Source organism: Sporobolomyces salmoneus (assembly GCF_050403485.1).
Source record: "Sporobolomyces salmoneus JCM6883 DNA, S_salmoneus_JCM6883_v1_ctg4, whole genome shotgun sequence".
In the NCBI taxonomy this organism is placed as follows: Eukaryota; Fungi; Basidiomycota; class Microbotryomycetes; order Sporidiobolales; family Sporidiobolaceae; genus Sporobolomyces; species Sporobolomyces salmoneus.
In genome coordinates, this window is record NW_027481159.1 from 183,241 (window position 1) to 200,751 (window position 17,511).

The window sequence follows — 17,511 nt, forward strand, 5'->3', positions numbered from 1 at the left end:
CTCATCTCGCTGGCTCCAGTAAAAAGCACACAGAGAGTGAGCAGAGAGATATGATCAAATCTTCGATCTCGCGAGATGACACGAGATCAGCAGTTGACAATAGGCAGGCGATTTCGTCTGCGAGAGGACGGGTCTCGAAAGAAGTCACAAGATGGAATCCTGCACAGAAAACTCGCTTTGTGTCTCTATTTTTTTCGAGTAGGCTACGCGATGCATGACGATCTTCTCGATGGGATAGTGCCCGAATAGGACACCATTGACAAATCTCGAGTGCACGTCGCAGGAAAATCCCTCTTTTTTTCGTCGAAAGCTGCTGTTTTTCCCAGGCTTTCCCTCTCTCCTCTCTTCCTTTCCTTCCCTTCCTCTCATCTTACTCGAACGTATTCCATCGCATCGAACAACATCGCGAACCTCATCTGAACCGACTCGAAACCTACACGAAAAAGCTTCGACCTCTTTCCTCTTCTTTCGTCGCGCGATCAAATCCCAAGTTCAATGATTCAAACCCCTCAAGCCCCGGCCTATTCTTCAAGAGCATACGCCTATCACTCTGCTCGACTGTACGCCTCGTGTGGAGCATCTACCCTACTCTCTCCGCCCGCGCCGTCTCAAATGGCTGTCGCTTCCTCTTCACCTTCCTCAGCCTCCTCATCGCGGTTCCCAGACCTCTCCCTTCTTCGTTCGAACCTCCCTCCCGTCGTTCCAACGTCACCATCTGCCTTCCCTATCCTCTCGATCGGCACTCCCGCTCGCGAAACTCCTCCTGGAACTCCCTCGTTTTTCCCTTCTTTCCTCTCTTCGTCGCAACGACAACCTCCCTACCTCTCCTCTTCTCCTTCGACCTACTCTCTACAACCGACGTCGGATAACTCACCTCGAACTGCACGCCCCCCTCTTCGACCGACACCTCAACACTATTCTTCGTCGGGATTCTCCTCGTATCATCACTCTTACCATCACTCGAGTTGCTCCTCTTCTTCCTCTTCCTACTCGAATGGATCGACGTCAACAGTTTTGACCGCACTACCGACCCCTTCCGTCTCCGTCGATAAGTTGCTTCTTCAACCTTGCGAACTCGGAGGATTAGAATTCGAAGACGAGGAGGAAGAGAAGATGTTCAGGTTATCGGTGCAAATGAGGGAAGGAGAGTTCGATGGAGATATGGAAGAATGTGTCGACGAATGGTACCCGAATGGCGAGATGGACGAAGTGGAAGGAATGGAGATGGATTGAAGGAACTCGAATTAAAACTCACCCTCGACGTCGACCATTCGACAAGTATACACCCGGTCTCTCTCAAAGTCGACCTACCTCTATATATCCCTTTCTCTTTTTCACTGCTACGTCAGTCTGTATCACACCCGTATAAACCCCTCGAGCGCATCCTAGACCATCAATTTCTTTCATCTTTCGTTTTCTTCTTGTTGATAATCTTCCTTCGTTCCTTTCCTTTCTCCTTTCTCTGTTCATACCTCATCTGTTTCAACTCTTCAACCCCGGAAGGATCTCTATACTTTACTTCCCTCTCTTCATCGCTTCATTGTTCTTAATCTCTTCTAGTTTTCGTGTTCGTTTCTTCGACCGATTCAGTCTTCTTTCGAAATACTAGATAGATAGACTCTACTTTCCGATCGTTCGTCGTCGCAGTGAGAGTGTGAGAGAATGGAACCTGGCGAGACTTTGAGCGGATTGTTACAGAACGAGGTTGGATACTGATTGTTTCCTCGTTACAACAAGAATTCGAGCCTCCAAGACGATACAACAAGAAACGAGTGTGTAGATGGCGAAAGAAGAAGAGTCGATGCGAGAGGGAATGAGAGATCAAGCGAGCGGAAAGGAGCGAAAGGCGATATCGCTCAGTGGTCGTCGAGATCGTGACCGACGGTGACATGGTGCGAAGTCGGGGGAGCGGCCCATCGATATCCTTTTGCTTTCGCGAAATGATCTGCTCTGTTCGAGACTGCGTTCGGCTGGAAGAATTGGTCGACGATTGGATATCTGAGGAGGTTGTTCTGCGCATTTCGTATAGTCACATCAGTGAGTAATTCACGATGACGAGCGAAAGAGCAAAGAGTTCTACCTTTGGTGTAACAACGATGCAAGACTGACTCGGCACTTCTGTCCAATCGGCTCGTTCGAAGGTGAGAGGTTCACTCCTGTCCATCAATCACGCTGATCAGTGCGTCGCCTTGAAGGGTAGAGATACTGTACGAGCATGGTGACTGACGCGATGAGAATGATTCTCTCTCGTTTATCCGCCTTGTACATCTTGAACATTCCAGGCTCCGTCTCGGCGAACGTCGATCCCGTCGAGAAGAAGAGGCTCGCGGCTTCTTCTGTAGCTGAAGTGATGTACCTCGTCGCGACTACCGAGGTTCCGTCGGAAACGCAGAAACTGGAATGAGAGAGACGAGCGAGAGGTCAGCAAGTAATGCCGACGATTCGACGGAGAGACTAGGTCCCAACTAGAGGGCGAGTTTCTAGACTCGGGTCCCCAAGCGCGCTAGAACGAGAGACTCACTTCATGAGCGACGGTTCGAAACTTGCTCCGTCACACTCGAGGGTGTAGTCTCTCAGTTTCGCGACAGTTGCCAGCATCGCTTGTCGTAATGTCGAGTGAGGTATCGTCTTCGCTCGAGGATCCGTGAGCTGCGAACAGGACCATTTTCAGCTCAGATTCGCTACTTCTCGAAGAAGGAGAAGTACGATTGACGTACTCGTGACAACTGATCGAGGAAACAAGCGAACGACCATTCACTGTCGGTATTGCCCTGAGGTACCGAAAACATTTCATCGCTCAAATCATTCTGCAACCTCCGTTTGATCTTGTGGAAATCTGCGATACAACCGTTGTGCATCCAGATCAAGTTTCCGTAGCTCCATGGATGTCTAGATAATCGAGCACAGGTGTCAGCGTCGATCGCCCGCGTCAGTTCAAGCGTAAAAGTAGAAAAGGGAGAAAGAGAACTCACGTGTTTTCCTCACTGAGAGCGCCGGTAGTTGAAGCCCTGACATGAGCGAACACGAGAGGAGACCTGATCTTGTCGGCTAGGCGATGTAGGTTGAGATTGCTCCAAGCTGGAGTGATTGAACCTGTGCGAAAACGAAATCGTCAAAACTGGCGAAATCTCGAGCAGATGATTAAGGGAAAGCTCACGGAAGATACAAGGCCCTTGCGTCGATTCATCTTGATGATCGTACCATCCTACTCCGAATCCATCTGCGTTTATTGAACTAGCTCGAAGGAGATCACGCCAGATTTTGAATCAACATTTCGCCATGAATCCCCAAGTCGACGAGCTCACCCTGCATCGAGCCGTAGTCGAGAGTCGCTCGCTTGATTGATGATGCTATGAGCAGGTTTCGTCAATAGATTCGCTAGCTTGATGGGTTCTTCGGCTTTCACAACGAGCAATCTGAGGAGCAAAGAGGGTCAGTCGAGAGCAAGAGGGGAGGCACGTCGGGACTGACCGGCACATATAGAGTAAGCTGCCGATACAGTGTCAACGTAGAGAAGCGATTATCGATCCGAAGTGGAGAGAAAGAGGAGGAAAGGAGATTCGTCTCTTCTCCTGCGCCATTACCTTGCTATCTATCAAACTATCTCGCTAAGCTATGGATCCGCAAGAACTCGAAACCTACGAGGTCAGTCTATCCTTCCCCCTCCCTTCCTGCGTGGCTCGATTTGCTCATCTCATCTTGATCTCCCGACTGCAGTACCAACTCGCTCAGCTCAAACTAGGTCTCGCGAAAGACCCGAACAACACTGAATTTCTCACGCTCAAAGAAGAGCTCGAATCCCTGATCGATCTGATCAAACAGTCGATTGCACCCACTCCTGCACCTGCTCCTCCTCCTCCCGTCGCCTCTACCTCTACCTCAGCACCATCCACATCAACCGAGACGAAACCGAAACGATTATGGAAGACAGGAGATGATTGTTCGGCGCGGTACGCAGGAGATGGGAAATGGTATCCAGCTCGAATTACTTCAGTCTCCGGTTCGACTGAGCAACCCGTCTATACCGTCATCTTCAAAGGCTACGATACACCGGAAACCGTCACTCAGAAAGATTTACGACCGGCGAGTAATCAATTCGGGAACGGAGCAACGAATCCTTCGACGGCTCCTCCGACTTCGGGATTAGGGGAGAAACGGAAAGCTGGAGAACCGAGTCAGGCAGAGTTGGACAAGGAAAAGAAGAAGAAGAAGAACGAGAAGAAAGCGGAAACTCAAAAGGCGAAAGCGGAAGAACAAGCGAGTCGACAAAAAGGGTGGCAATCGTTCGCGAAGAAATCGGCAAAGAAAGGTGTTCATATTCCTGGAATGACCGGTCAGTCTCACCAACCTCTTGTCCATTTCGTGCTTGCTTGCTGACAAGCGAGGGTTCTTTAGGCGAGAGCATGTTCCGTTCTCCAGCGGACATGGCACCTCAAGCGAAAGGTACACTGCCGCTCATTCATCCCACTCATCGTAGAGTATAATGCTGACTGAAGTCTTTTCTTCGCTGCAGTTGGAGTCGTCAATTCAGGAAAAGGAATGACAAAAGCTCAAGACAGAAAACGACAAACTTTCCTCGGTGGAGAAGACGATTGAACCCCATGAACCTCTCTTCCTTTCTCTCTCTATCTCAGCTACTCTTCGAGATCATCATCATTGACCTTTTCTTTCGTTACGTTCGGTACCCTATTTCTTCACTTGTAAACTTCAGATTCTCCCGACCTCCTTCACACGGTCGTTCTCGAGTCGGAGTCATTGCTCAGTCGTGGAGTCGTGAGATCTCGCTCCTCCGTTCTCTATGTGATCTGCACTAATAGCTCTCACTTCTCGTATTCATCGGCATGTCTCGAAGCTGCATGCTCACATCGTGGTTTCGAATGCTTCTCTCTCGCGTTGATCACCGATACGTCGTTCACTGATAGTCACATATGATATTCCTTACATACAGTGGAGCTACGCCCAAACATAAGCCGAAAACGCCACAAAAATCCCTCATTCGTCCACTTCTTACAAGCAAGCCCTGTCCGCCTATGGCATGGTCTTATACAATTTGACACTTGTAGCGGCTAATTAAGCGGTCTTCTTCCACAATCCTTTGAGTCCAGCGACTGCCGCTACCGTTCCGCAAACTCCGACGTAAACGTTGTCTGGTAGCAATCCTCCGGGGAGTGACCTATCGTGTTGAAGGATTCAGTCCCCGTACAGCATCCCAAAGATAATATCGACTCACCAATGAGCGGTCAAAGGCAAGTAACCCGCTTGAACCCAACAATCGTTCTTCAAGTCGAGTTTCTTCTGTTCGATAGCTTGCAATTGACGTTTCTCGAGATCCGAAGTTTCAGAATCGTGTTTACCCGAAGCGATCCTTTGTCGAGTCGAACGGAGGATCTGTTGTTTCTCGCGAGAGAGGAGTTTGAACGATCTTCGGATGTGGAAGATTTGTCTGCGAGGAGACGCGTCAGTAGAGTAATCCGGCATGCCCGCGAGGCAGAACAGAGAGAGATACCCACAGAACGACGTATGCTGCCCAGAATCGACAAGACCAAATCGCCATTTGACCGATCCTCTTTGGTTGAATCTTGAAAACTCCTTTCCCGGCGAGATAGTCTGCAGAGTAGGATGCTCGTGAGGCTCGAGATTGCTGGAATGATTTCTACGAGATGGCTTACAAGTGTGCTCGAGGGGATAGTAGAGAAGCATTGACCAAGCTTGAAGTCGTTGGATCATCAGAAGTTGACCATCTTTCGGTTGAGTCGCAGGGTCATTGAGCGATTGAGCCCATTGAATGATGGGGAAGATTCCAAAGAGACGGTATCTGTGAATGCAACGGGGAGTTAGGCGCGTGAGAGACAGAAGGAGAGCGGAAGAGAAACTTACAAAACTCGAGCATCCGAAATCACTCCTCGAAGTTTCTCGATTCTCTCAGCGAGATCGAGCCTCGTCTTGTTCGCCAATCTCGGGGACCTCAAAGCAGCAGTCACGACATGAGCGGCATCTGTTCCGCGCGAAAGGGTTCAGCGAGGTTTTAATTCGGGATTTCGGAACGTGAGGCTCACAGGCATAGATCATAAAGATCTTGTCTTGACCGCTCGTACTGCCTGCTACTCTGTTGAAGTGCGCGAGCGTCGCAGAAGGTACATCGAAGGGGGAGAGGGAAAGTTTCGAAGCCATGATGTGGGGACGATATTGGGAACTTGGGAGAACGTCAAGTCGAGAGTGTAGGGTTGTCGGGAGTCGTATCAAGCTACCTGGAACGTGTACACGAGGCGCGTTGAGCTGAGTGAGGGAGGAAAACCGAACAGTTCTCGGCCTGATTTTTCTCCGAGGCCCGAAGGAATTATGTGTTATTTCTGACGGTAGCGTCGTGCATACCAGCATGGACACTGCCTATCTGGCTACTGAATGAGTATGAGCGGAACGCGCGGAAAACCCTCTTCAATTTTGTATTTTTCAACTCTTCCAATTCGCAAAACTTTGAACAAGCTGCTGATCTGTCTTCTCTGACTTCCCTTCGACATGAGCCGCACCATATACCACTGACGATAGCGAGACACCTCTCTACGCTTCGACCAGCGTCTCACACGACAAAGCGGGCTCAAACTTGCTCGTTTCTTCTCCTCTCGAGTGGCTTCGCAGCAGCGAAGCCGGTGTCTCCAGACCTGATTGACCTCACAAATGCGACAGAGTAGGTTTGTAGAACAGTCCGACAGGGGCCTGAACAGCAAAAAGGGTTTATGCTTGACAAGGCTTCCGCTTCTTCCCGGGCAAACTCCTCCGCGCTTCGCATCACCATACTCGCCGCACTCTAGCTCACTTCTCCATACCATTCTCCATTCTCTTCCTTTCCATTCTTTTCCTGAAGTGTGTTGAGAAACTACCGTTCAAACACCAATCGATCCCTTGATCCTCGTAGACGATTTCGATACCGAGCTTCTTACCTGCAATCGCCAGTTTCGCCTTGTCGTTGAGGTATTGTTCGATGGAGACATCCTCGACACACCTGTATAGAAGGGCAGGGCGAGGAATAGAAACGCGTTCGAGCCAATCAATAACCTGTTCGACCGACGTGTGATAATCGATTCGGAGATACGAAACAGGAGGCACTGTGTCGCCGTCTGCGGTAGCGATGTTGATGTCCCAGAGAGTGGAAGGGTCCAGAAACTTGAGCAAGTCGGGTTCGAGAAAACCTGCGACTTGGAAGTCAAGCGAGAGGAGATCGAGTTGAGGCGCGAGAGAGTTGAGAGCCGTGATGATCATGGGAAGATGCTTGTGAGGGATTCCGTGGCAGGCGAGCATCCGGAGGGAAGGGAGCGAGGCGGGATTGAGGATGTGATCTTCGATGAGGTAAAGGGAGTGAAGTTCGAGCTCCTGAAGTTGAAGTAGAGCGAAGGAATTGAAGAACCAGAGGGCAGCTTCACGGAGGCGCAAGATGGTCAAGTCTGGAAGCGGAAAATACTATATTTCAGCAAGTACCGGAATCGAGCGAGGATGGCTAGACTTACTTGGGAGGCATGCGAGGCTGGCGAAACGAACTGCTCCGAATTTACACTCGATGACGAGTAGACGTAAACCGGCGTAACGATCCCACTCGAGGCCAGACAAGGGTCTCCACTGATGAAGTACGAGTTCCTGGACCAAGTCGAGAGGACCTCCGCCTGCTTCGAGTACGCCCCACGCATAAACGTCTGAGCGAACACTGACGACGGAGAAGAGGAGAGGTCTGGCGATTTCGTAGAAGAGCTTCGAGACGAGACAGAGGCGGCAGAGTGTCGATTGTCGAGAGATGTAAGTTGAAGAGTGGTACTGAAGTGGAGCGGAAGATTCGATTATGAGCTGAACGAGCTCGAGGGGGAGTCTTAAAATGGGGAAACAGTCGGAAGAGGGAGAGGAGCGAGAAGGAGGTGCAGCGGAACACGAACGAAGAGGATCTTTCATGCTGTAATAAGCTGCATCGAGCACATACGAACCTAGTCAGTACCCCGGATCAGGAGTTCGCCTGTTCTAAGTCGATGAAGTCGAGCACGAAGAGATCCGAGATGAGATTAGTGGGAGAAGGGAAATCGGTGCTAGAACTCACTCTAGCGGCGCAGGCGAACGAGTTAGACACCCTTGATACTCTGCTGGCTTCTGGGGGTCGGCTGTAGTTTGTCGAGTGAGAGTCAGGAGAACAAGAGTAGCATCGCTTCTCAGCTGTCTCTTTCCTTCCATCCTGTTCTCGCACTAATTCCGAACATGAAGTACGAACTCGGTACGTGCCTCTCGCGCTCTCACAGGCTCCGAGCTGACCGGTCTTGGTCTCCACAGGTCAAGTAAGTTGCTTCATTCAACTAAGTGTTTTCCCTCAAGCTGGACCCCCTGCCTCAGAGCCAACGCCAGAGCTACGAAGGAGCTAACGACAGACTCCTTCTCGGCCCACAGATTGTCGGACCCTCGACTCACGACGAGATTGACGAATTCCTGAAAGAATGGAAACCCTCACTTCAGAAAGAGGCTCCGACTGGTTGGATCTGGTGCCATTTAGCACAAGCTGCTAACGAGGAAGTTGAGAAACCGGCGGAAGACAGCGACGAGAAACATGAGAAGTTTGAGGAGGAAGGGCAGAAACTCGTAGAGGCCTTGATTGCGAGATGCAAGGAAATCAAGGTATGCTACCTCTCTATACGTCGAAGTATCAGACGGAATGCTGACAAGTATGCGGGGAGGATAGGAGACCGCACCAACTCGTGCGAAGAAAGGAGAAAAGTCTCAAAAAGCTCGTAGGTTTCCCTCTCGTTCAGCCGTGGCCGCCTGCCCTCGCCATACAGCATTACCAGGCTCAAGAAGACGTCAAGCTCGTCCCCTCTCGATCGGAGACTAATATCAATTGTCGTCGTCAGTTCGAGAAGAAGAATTCGCAATTTTCGGAGACAAAGTCAAATTCCTCGCTCAAGAGTACAACGTCTTATCTGGCAAATGGATGTTCTTCCCGAGTAGTACGTCCTCACATGCTCAATCTTCGACCGTCGAGAACAGTCTGATTGAAGTACCGAGTTCGTAACAGCTGAATACGTTGATTCGACTTGGTCCAAGATTGTGAAAGCTCTTGCAGACGCCGATGGAGTACTCGCCAAGACTGGTGTCATTAGAACCGCGAAAGTCGCTCCGATCGCGAGGGAAGGAGAGTGAGTGAACCTTTCCATCTTTTGGCTCGCCTACAGAGTTCTCATCAACTTACGATTCTCTCTACTCGCGCTTACCTGTTTAGGGCCCAACTCATTTGCGTCTATGTCAATGATAGTTGGGACAAGGAGGCTGTCGGGAAAGCGTTCAAGTGTCTCGTCGAAGAGTTGAAACTCGTTTCGACCGCTTACAAGGTGAGTTGAGCGTTACTAACAGCTTGAGACGAATCGCAAAGCTGACCATTCGCGTGTTGCATAGTGTGACGCATTCGTGCGTCGTATCCCGCACGATCTCCCGCCGTAGCTGATTGCTGATATCTCCCAATTTTCCGCAGACGATTCTCGGGATCGACTCGAAACATGAAACCGGAATCAAGTCTTCGCTCTGGAGTAAGAACGGTACGTCACCCTTTCACCCACCTCATCCACTTCATTCTTGACTCACGGGTGGTCGTTTGACGATCAGAATTCATGTCGAAAGACGAGATCGATGCGGCTCTCGCAAAGAAGCCCTCAGACAGTCTCGCGGAAGAAGTCAAGAAGAAAACCCTCGAGGACGAACAACAAGAAGGACTCGGAGATTTTGATGCTGTTTCGGACAGCGAGGACGAGGAACCGAAACAGAAGAGACAGAAGAAATGAAAACACCAAGGGAAAAGGTATCGTTTTCGATTTCAGGATGGTTGGCGTTTCTTCTTTTGTCGTTGTACCTCGGTGCTCTATTTTCGCAACTTCTCGTTCGGCTCCTTACACTGCAGTGACTGGGATTGAAGCTCTGAGCTCATTCCGACTCTGGTTTTCGATTTCGCAAATTTCGCGATTTCGGAGCAAGGCCGGAGAACGGGTTCGACCTGCTCAGTCAGGCCCTCTATGGCAGCGAGGATGTACGGCTCCATCCGCAGTGCGTTTCCACGAACATTGGAAATTTCGACTTCGCGGATTCGTCGCGACTTCGTCGCTCTTCATCTGACCTCGTTCGATCATCCTCAAAGAAAACATCCTCTTGCCTGCGATCTACCCTTCTTCTCTTCAAGACACCTCTCGACCCCCTCCGGCCTCTCCCCGACCTCACCTCGCCTTGAAGCTGCGTGTCATCAAACACAGAAATGTCTAAACCCTCTTCAAGCTACGTAGCTGCACCCAAAACACAGCACTACGAGTTCGGAGGACCTATTGGAGCTCTCGGAGTCACTCTAGCAGTCCCCTTCTTCTCTTACTGTGAGTTCTTCCCCTCCTCCGAAATGATCGAACCATTTCCCTCATCTCCCGATTCCGTGTATCGCAGGGCTCGCATTCGCTTGCACCGATACTCAATGTCCGCCTTGGCCGATGAACAAGTTCACGAGCTTCCATTCGACCGGATGGAACTCGATGCTCAATGATGGAGATTGGTGGAAGAATCTGTGGAGTTGGGAAGCGACAGCCGTCTATGTGGCTTGGTATTCCTGGACTGTCGCTTGTTGGTTCGTGTTACCGGGGAAAGTTGTCACAGCACCTCCCTTGAGGAACGGTCAAGCGCTTAAATACAAAATGAATGGTCAGTTTTCATTTTCCGTTTCCTCTATCTATTCTGCGTCGCTGATGCGTTAGATCCCGTCTGTCCAGCTTTTTCAACTATCGTCGTCACCCTTCTCGCGATCGGAGGATGGACAGCCGTCAAGGGAATCGACGCTCTCCTCTACATTCCTCACCATTTCCCTCAACTCATCTCTGCCGCGCTCGCAATGAGTATCTTCCAAGCTTGTTTCGTCTATGCTCAATCTTACATCGGAGAACAAATGCTCGCTGAGGGAGGAAACTCGCCGAATCCCCTTTACAACGTGAGTCCTTGCTTCACGAACTCGAGGTCTCTTCTTTCCACCTCACTGACGAGTCTCCTTCGCCCGACACGAATAGTGGTTTATCGGCCGTGGACTGAACCCTCGTCTCGGTTCATTCGATATCAAGGCTTTCAACGAGATGCGACCTGGATTGATTCTTTGGGTTATTATCGACTTGTCCATGATCGCGTGGCAGTATGAACGTATCGGACGTGTTACCGATAGTATCATTCTCACGACCGCCTTCCATGCTTTCTATGTTCTCGATGCCGAGTTCAACGAGGTGAGTGGCGCTTTCAAAGAGCGACGTCTCTACCCCGAGCTGACAGAGAGTTGTCTAACGACAGGCTGCAATTCTGACCACCATGGTCCGCCTTTTCTCTTGCCCCTTTCAACCGCATCTGCTAACATCATTTTCTGCCGTCGTAGGACATTACGACGGACGGTTTCGGATTCATGCTTTCGGTTGGAGATCTCCTCTGGGTTCCCTTCACCTACTCGTACACTGCCTACTACCTCGCTCAAAACCCCAAGGACATCGGTCTCCTTGGCTGTGTCGGAGTTCTCGCAGTTCAAGCTGCAGGGTACTACGTTTTCCGAGTTGCGAACAACGAGAAGAACGAATTCCGTCAAGGAAAGAACCCAAAGAGTGAGCTCTCCCCTCTAGCCCCGACATCATCGATTCTCCTTGTAGATAGTCTGACACTCTTGTACACACCCGTAGACCTTCAATCCTTGAAGACTGAACGCGGAACCCGACTTCTCACTTCTGGATGGTGGGGCCGATCTCGTCACCCGAACTAGTACGTCCTCCATCGCACTACCGAGATACTCACCAAGACGCTGACTATGATGCCCTCATAGTCTCGGAGACTGGATCATGGCCTGGGCATGGTGTCTTCCTTGCGGATTCACTTCCCCTCTCCCCTACTTCTACGTGATCTATTTCGCGATCTTGCTCGTCCATCGCCAAACTCGAGACGACGAAGCTTGTGCGCACAAGTACAAGAAGGATTGGGAGACTTACAAGAAATTGGTACCTTCGAGGTGAGTCCTCCTTTTCCCGTTGTTTCCGTTCCTTCCGTTTCGTTCCCCCAACCCGACATATTCTCGCGAGTTCGGTCAATCGACAAACTCGACTAGCGATCAAGCCATAGAGCGGAGGGACGGGATAGCGCATCGAAAACCTTCTTTTTATCCCGCCCGCAAAATACTAAGGTTTTAGATTCGCAAGCTAACCCTTTTCTCTCTCGTTCCCTCCCTCGCTTTCTACAACAACAGGATCATTCCCTATATCTACTAAATACCATTGACTAATATCGAAGTACTCGCATTCCCGTAATACAAGCTGTCTGAATTGAAGGTGTGAGAAGGGACTTTTGCGAGAGTTTCTATTCCGTGGTTTTGCTAGCAGTCACCCCGAGAACCTCTCGCTTATCTGCTACTGTACGCTCTGACAACCAGGCGGAAGAGCCACGAGGAAAGGAAGAAAGTGATATCGGGTCGGAAGCATGGCCCGCGAAAATCGATTCAACCCGCAAATCTCCAAGTCCTCTCTCAACTTTTCATTTTCCGACTCCACTTTCTCACTCCTCCCTCGACTTCTTCTGCCCTATACCCTACTCTCTACACTAGATTATATCGACCTGACGAGAACCCTAGAACGTCGAGGTGAGTCTAACCGAAACCTCGTTGAGAGATCCTCCCCAACCACCTCTCCCGTCCTTCCTCTCGTTCCCGCGCTGTCGCGACTAGCTTATCTCTACGGATGAGCTCTCTGGAGGATATTTGAGCGTGTACAAGGTCTATCGTGAGGTGGAAGGTGGAAAACGATCTACTCTTCCGAAAGTTGGGTTTCCCGAACCCTCGAGATCCCCTCAACTCGTATTCCGCTCAGTAGACGAGTTCGAGGAGTAGATTAGAGCTCAACAGTGCTAGATCAATTCATCGGATCAGCGGAACTAACGTCTTTGTTCGCTTTCGTTCACAGCCTCAAATCCCAATCCCTTGTTCCCTTCCGCCTCTACCTCTTCCGAATCCCCAAGTCATGCTCAACGGTCTTCGTACCTTGACTGGAACTGGTAGTTCGACTCCGGTTCATACCGCGACGACTCGTCCTCTCGTCCTCCTTCAACCGACGACCCAAACTCGAATTTCGATTCACGTTCCCTCAACACCTCAGGAATGGATAGCCGCCGAAGTAGCTCGTGATACGTTCCAAGATTGGATCCACGCAGCGAACAAGGACGGTCACCTCGTTGGATTCGATGCGGCTGAAGTTGACGATGAAGAAGGAGAAGGAAACGACAGAGTTTCAGAGAAGGAATTGGTCTTGACGGCTTACTTCCTGTCACACGTCGCTGGACTCTTACCCTTCCCTGCGACCGCGACTTCCCCTGCGACCGCCGCCGTCCTCCTCGCCGCCTTTTGTCATTTCACTTCGACTTACCTCTCTTCTACCGATATCCACTCCCTCGCCGCTTCCCTTCCCGCCCCCGTTCGTGCTCTCCTCATCTCGTCGTTCTACATCGCAAGGTCGAAACTCGAGAACGCTGGACTCGCGAAATCCCTTCCCAAGCAAATCGAAAGTGCTTTGTTGAAGAAGTCGGTCGCGGGAGAGGCAGAACTCTACGCTATCTTCGGTGGGCAAGGAATGAACGAAGTTTACTTTGACGAGCTTCAAGTAGGTCTATTTTCCTAACCGTTTCGAGCGAGATCCGAGCTAACTCGATCTGCTCTCTTTCTGCGCCCCGAATAGACTCTCTACGACCTCTACACTCCCCTTCTCCAACGTTTCCTTTCCATCGCTTCCGAACATCTCGCATCCCTCGCAGCTGCCGAATCTTCCACCCTCCTCTACGACAAATCCCTCGACGCTCTCTCGTGGCTTCAAAACCCTTCGACTCGTCCCGAAGTTTCCTACCTCGCGACTTGCGCCGTCTCTCTCCCTTTGATCGGTCTCACTCAACTCGCTCAATACGTCGTCTACGGTAAAGGATCTTCTCTCGGACCCGCCGAACTCGGAGCGAAATTCAAAGGAGCGACCGGTCACTCTCAAGGTGTCGTTTCCGCCTGTGTCGTCGCGAAACAGTACCCTGCGTCGAAAGGGGACGGTTCGGACGCCTGGGAACCTTTCTACCAACAAGCGCTCGCCGGTTTGACCGTCTTGTTCCAAATCGGTCTCCAAGGTACTCTCGCGTTCCCTCCTCTCGCGATCGCTCCCGGACTTTCGGCTTCCTCGATCGAGAACGGAGAAGGAGCTCCTACCGCCATGTTGGCTGTTACGGGTCTCGAACTCAAATCGCTCGAGAAGAAGATCGCAGAGGTGAATGGTCACGTCAAGGCTGAGGGACGAGACGAAACCGTTTCGGTGTCACTCTTTAACGGTGCCAAGGCGTTCATCGTTACTGGAAACCCGAAAGATCTCGTCGGTCTCTCGGACGCTCTTCGAAAGAACCGTGCTCCTCCCGGAAAAGATCAATCAAAGGTGAGATTCTCGCCCTCTTCGACATTCTTCAGACTACTTTGCTCATCACACTTCCTCACTCTCAGATCCCCTACTCGAAGCGTCTTCCCGTCTTCTCGATGCGTTTCCTCCCGATCAACGTTCCTTACCACTCTCACCTCCTCCAAGGCGCGACTGAAAAGGCCGTCGCCGCGATCTCAAAGGACGCTCAATACTGGTCTCCTTCTTCCCTCACCTACGCCGTCTACAACACCGAAGATGGTTCCGACCTCCGGAAACTTTCCTCTGGCGAAGAACTCCTTCATTCGATCTTTGCCCAAATCTTGACTTCCAACATTCACTGGTCTTCGAAAGCTACCAACTTCCCTCTCACCGCTACTCACGCTCTCGATTTCGGTACGGGAGGAGCATCGGGAATCGGTTCTCTCTGCGCCCGAAACTGGGAAGGACGAGGAATTCGAGCGATCATGCTCGGAAACCGAGGAGAGGGAGCTGGAGCCGGAAAAGAGGCATGGGGAGACAAGGTGATCAAGGAAGACAAGTGGGATGAGAAATTCTCACCGAAATTGGTCAAGACGAGCGATGGAAAACTTCATATCGATACTCCTTTCTCGAGGTTACTTTCGAAACCTCCTCTCATGGTTGCAGGAATGTGAGTCACGAGTCTTGTCAGTGAGTCTCACTGTCGCCGATCAACTGACAGGTTTCTAATCCTTCACAGGACCCCGACGACGGTCAAAGCTGGATTCGTTTCGGCAGTTCTCAAAGCTGGATACCATGTCGAACTCGCAGGAGGAGGACACTACAACGAGAAGGCAGTTCGTGCCAAAGTCGCAGAGATTCAAAAATTGGTCAACAAACCTGGAGTCGGAGTTACCCTCAACGCTCTCTACATCAACCAACGTCAATTCACTTTCCAACTGCCTCTCTGGCAACAAATGAAGAAGGAAGGAGCCGCGGTTGAAGGTCTCTGTGTCGCTGCTGGTATCCCTTCGACTGAAAAGGCGAAGGAAATCATCGACGGTCTTCACGAAGCTGGAATCAAACACGTCGCTTTCAAACCTGGTTCGTCTCTCTTAGTCTTCTCTCTCTGCGGAACTACCTGCTGACCCCGCCCTCGCACTTGTGATCAGGATCGGTCGACGGTATTCGTCAAGTTGTCAACATCGCTGCCTCGAACCCTCACTTCCCGATCATTCTTCAATGGACTGGAGGACGTGCCGGAGGTCACCACTCTTGCGAAGATTTTCACGCTCCGATCCTCGCGACGTACGCTTCGATCCGTCAACACCCCAACATCAAACTTCTCGCCGGTTCCGGTTTCGGAGACGCCGAAGGAACTTACCCTTACCTCTCGGGAGTCTGGTCGGAGGCGTACGGAGTTTCGAGGATGCCGTTCGATGGTTTCCTCTTCGGATCGTGGGCCATGGTCGCGAAGGAAGCTCACACTTCGGAATCGGTCAAACAACTCATCGTCGATGCCCCTGGAGTCGACGACTCGAACTGGGAACACACGTACGACAAACCGACGGGAGGAATCATGACGGTCAATTCGGAACTTGGTGAACCGATTCACAAGGTCGCGACGAGAGGTATCAAACTTTGGGCGGAATTCGACAAGAAGGTATTCTCGTTACCGAAGGAGAAGCAAGTCGCTTGGCTCGCCGACAACAAGAAATACGTTATCGATCGTCTCAACGCGGATTTCCAAAAACCTTGGGTGAGCGAACCATCTTTCTCAGTTTTCGTGTCTTCAAATCACTGATCCCGCTCCCTCTGTTCATTAGTTCCCCGCCAAGACCGACGGAACTCCTTGCGATCTCGCCGACATGACCTACGCCGAAGTCAACGCTCGCCTCGTTCGATTGATGTACGTTGCTCACGAAAAACGCTGGATCGACCCTTCACTACGCAACTTGACCGGAGACTGGATCCGACGAGTCGAAGAACGTCTCTCGAACGTCAACGATTCTGGACTCAAGGTTTCGGCACTTCAATCGTACGAAGAGCTCAACGAACCTGAAGCGTTCCTCAAGAAATTCCTCGTTCAATACCCTGAAGCTGAACACCAAATTCTCGCTTCCGCCGATGTTTCCTATTTCCTCGCTATCGCTCAACGTCGTGGTCAAAAGGTAAGCCAACACTCGCATACTCAACGAGCCTTGTACATCGGAAACTGATTACATTTCCTCTCACTTTCTCGCAGCCCGTTCCCTTCATCCCTATCCTCGATGCTTCTTTCGCCATTTGGTTCAAGAAGGATTCCCTCTGGCAATCGGAAGACATCGAAGCCGTCTTCGATCAAGATCCTCAACGTGTCGCGATTCTCCAAGGTCCTATGGCGGTCAAACACTGCACTTCGACCCAAGAACCGATCGCTTCGATGCTCGGCAACATTGAAATTTCGCTCGCGAAGAAGATCCTCGACGAGTTTTACGGAGGGGACGAATCTCGAATCCCTACGATCGACTACCTCGCCCCGGAACCTTCGACTGCCGATCCCACCCTCCTCGCTCGTTCTCACATTTCTCATTCTGTCGAACAAATTTCGTCCGGAGGAGAGAAGCACGTCTACCACATCAATGGGGTTTTACCCTCGACGGGAGATTGGCTCGAAACTCTCGCGGGACCGAAACTCGGTTGGTTGCAAGCGTTCTTGTCGAACGTTTCGATTCAACATGGTGATCAATCGATTCCGAACCCGGTCAAGAGGGTACTCGCTCCGAGACATGGTCAACGAGTCGAGTTGAGTTTGAACAAGGATGGTTCTCCTGTAAAGTCTTTCTTCGCTTCCTCTTTTCTCATTCACGCTTATACTGAACCTTCTTGTTACATTCTCTCTAGCTCAAACTCGACGTCTTCGGTGGTCTCTAGATACTCTGACTTTACGATTTAGACATGGGTCGCCTTTTTCCTTTCTCTACTTTTTCCCCTTCAGTCGTTACTTCGTCGTTTCCCTTTACCCCTCTAGACTCTCTCCCTCTCTCTTACTTTCTGGTTCTTCGCTGCTTACGATTCTTCTCTGGGTGGATTCCTTTCTCTCTCTTCGCAACTGTGTTCTCGCTCT

General features: G+C 50.9%; 8 protein-coding genes across 8 annotated transcripts; 5 read left to right on the forward strand and 3 right to left on the reverse strand.

Annotated features, from left to right (window-relative positions):
• Nucleotides 1-495: 495 nt before the first annotated feature.
• On the forward strand, nucleotides 496-1,233 carry JCM6883_001530 (uncharacterized protein; the record flags this gene model as incomplete). Its single annotated transcript, XM_076629124.1, has 1 exon — nucleotides 496-1,233. One exon carries the CDS (start codon nucleotides 496-498, stop codon nucleotides 1,231-1,233), a length of 738 nt encoding a protein of 245 aa, XP_076490771.1.
• Nucleotides 1,234-1,856: 623 nt separating this feature from the next.
• JCM6883_001531 (class II glutamine amidotransferase) lies at nucleotides 1,857-3,479 on the reverse strand (the record flags this gene model as incomplete). Its single annotated transcript, XM_076629125.1, has 9 exons — nucleotides 1,857-2,012; nucleotides 2,081-2,156; nucleotides 2,228-2,395; nucleotides 2,522-2,649; nucleotides 2,718-2,889; nucleotides 2,973-3,093; nucleotides 3,158-3,234; nucleotides 3,306-3,416; nucleotides 3,472-3,479. The coding sequence occupies 9 exons, from the start codon at nucleotides 3,477-3,479 to the stop codon at nucleotides 1,857-1,859; spliced, it is 1,017 nt and encodes a 338-aa protein (XP_076490772.1).
• A 136-nt stretch (nucleotides 3,480-3,615) lies between these two features.
• Nucleotides 3,616-4,596, forward strand: JCM6883_001532 (uncharacterized protein; the record flags this gene model as incomplete). Its single annotated transcript, XM_076629126.1, has 4 exons — nucleotides 3,616-3,645; nucleotides 3,718-4,333; nucleotides 4,396-4,443; nucleotides 4,514-4,596. 4 exons carry the CDS (start codon nucleotides 3,616-3,618, stop codon nucleotides 4,594-4,596), a joined length of 777 nt encoding a protein of 258 aa, XP_076490773.1.
• A 474-nt stretch (nucleotides 4,597-5,070) lies between these two features.
• Nucleotides 5,071-6,171, reverse strand: JCM6883_001533 (uncharacterized protein; the record flags this gene model as incomplete). The annotated part of the gene is made up of 6 exons (XM_076629127.1): nucleotides 5,071-5,173; nucleotides 5,231-5,443; nucleotides 5,511-5,607; nucleotides 5,670-5,815; nucleotides 5,878-5,995; nucleotides 6,057-6,171. 6 exons carry the CDS (start codon nucleotides 6,169-6,171, stop codon nucleotides 5,071-5,073), a joined length of 792 nt encoding a protein of 263 aa, XP_076490774.1.
• Nucleotides 6,172-6,810: 639 nt separating this feature from the next.
• JCM6883_001534 (uncharacterized protein) lies at nucleotides 6,811-7,935 on the reverse strand (the record flags this gene model as incomplete). Its single annotated transcript, XM_076629128.1, has 2 exons — nucleotides 6,811-7,439; nucleotides 7,503-7,935. 2 exons carry the CDS (start codon nucleotides 7,933-7,935, stop codon nucleotides 6,811-6,813), a joined length of 1,062 nt encoding a protein of 353 aa, XP_076490775.1.
• Nucleotides 7,936-8,232: 297 nt separating this feature from the next.
• Nucleotides 8,233-9,800, forward strand: JCM6883_001535 (uncharacterized protein; the record flags this gene model as incomplete). Its single annotated transcript, XM_076629129.1, has 10 exons — nucleotides 8,233-8,248; nucleotides 8,305-8,309; nucleotides 8,419-8,643; nucleotides 8,708-8,756; nucleotides 8,877-8,972; nucleotides 9,041-9,161; nucleotides 9,245-9,353; nucleotides 9,418-9,429; nucleotides 9,494-9,557; nucleotides 9,625-9,800. 10 exons carry the CDS (start codon nucleotides 8,233-8,235, stop codon nucleotides 9,798-9,800), a joined length of 873 nt encoding a protein of 290 aa, XP_076490776.1.
• Nucleotides 9,801-10,264: 464 nt separating this feature from the next.
• Nucleotides 10,265-12,281, forward strand: ERG24 (delta(14)-sterol reductase; the record flags this gene model as incomplete). The annotated part of the gene is made up of 9 exons (XM_076629130.1): nucleotides 10,265-10,376; nucleotides 10,444-10,695; nucleotides 10,764-10,978; nucleotides 11,055-11,261; nucleotides 11,326-11,346; nucleotides 11,408-11,627; nucleotides 11,703-11,781; nucleotides 11,843-12,025; nucleotides 12,260-12,281. 9 exons carry the CDS (start codon nucleotides 10,265-10,267, stop codon nucleotides 12,279-12,281), a joined length of 1,311 nt encoding a protein of 436 aa, XP_076490777.1.
• Nucleotides 12,282-13,025: 744 nt separating this feature from the next.
• Nucleotides 13,026-17,318, forward strand: FAS1 (tetrafunctional fatty acid synthase subunit FAS1; the record flags this gene model as incomplete). Its single annotated transcript, XM_076629131.1, has 8 exons — nucleotides 13,026-13,661; nucleotides 13,737-14,465; nucleotides 14,531-15,096; nucleotides 15,166-15,509; nucleotides 15,578-16,164; nucleotides 16,232-16,576; nucleotides 16,651-17,217; nucleotides 17,289-17,318. 8 exons carry the CDS (start codon nucleotides 13,026-13,028, stop codon nucleotides 17,316-17,318), a joined length of 3,804 nt encoding a protein of 1,267 aa, XP_076490778.1.
• Between the last annotated feature and the right edge of the window lie 193 nt (nucleotides 17,319-17,511).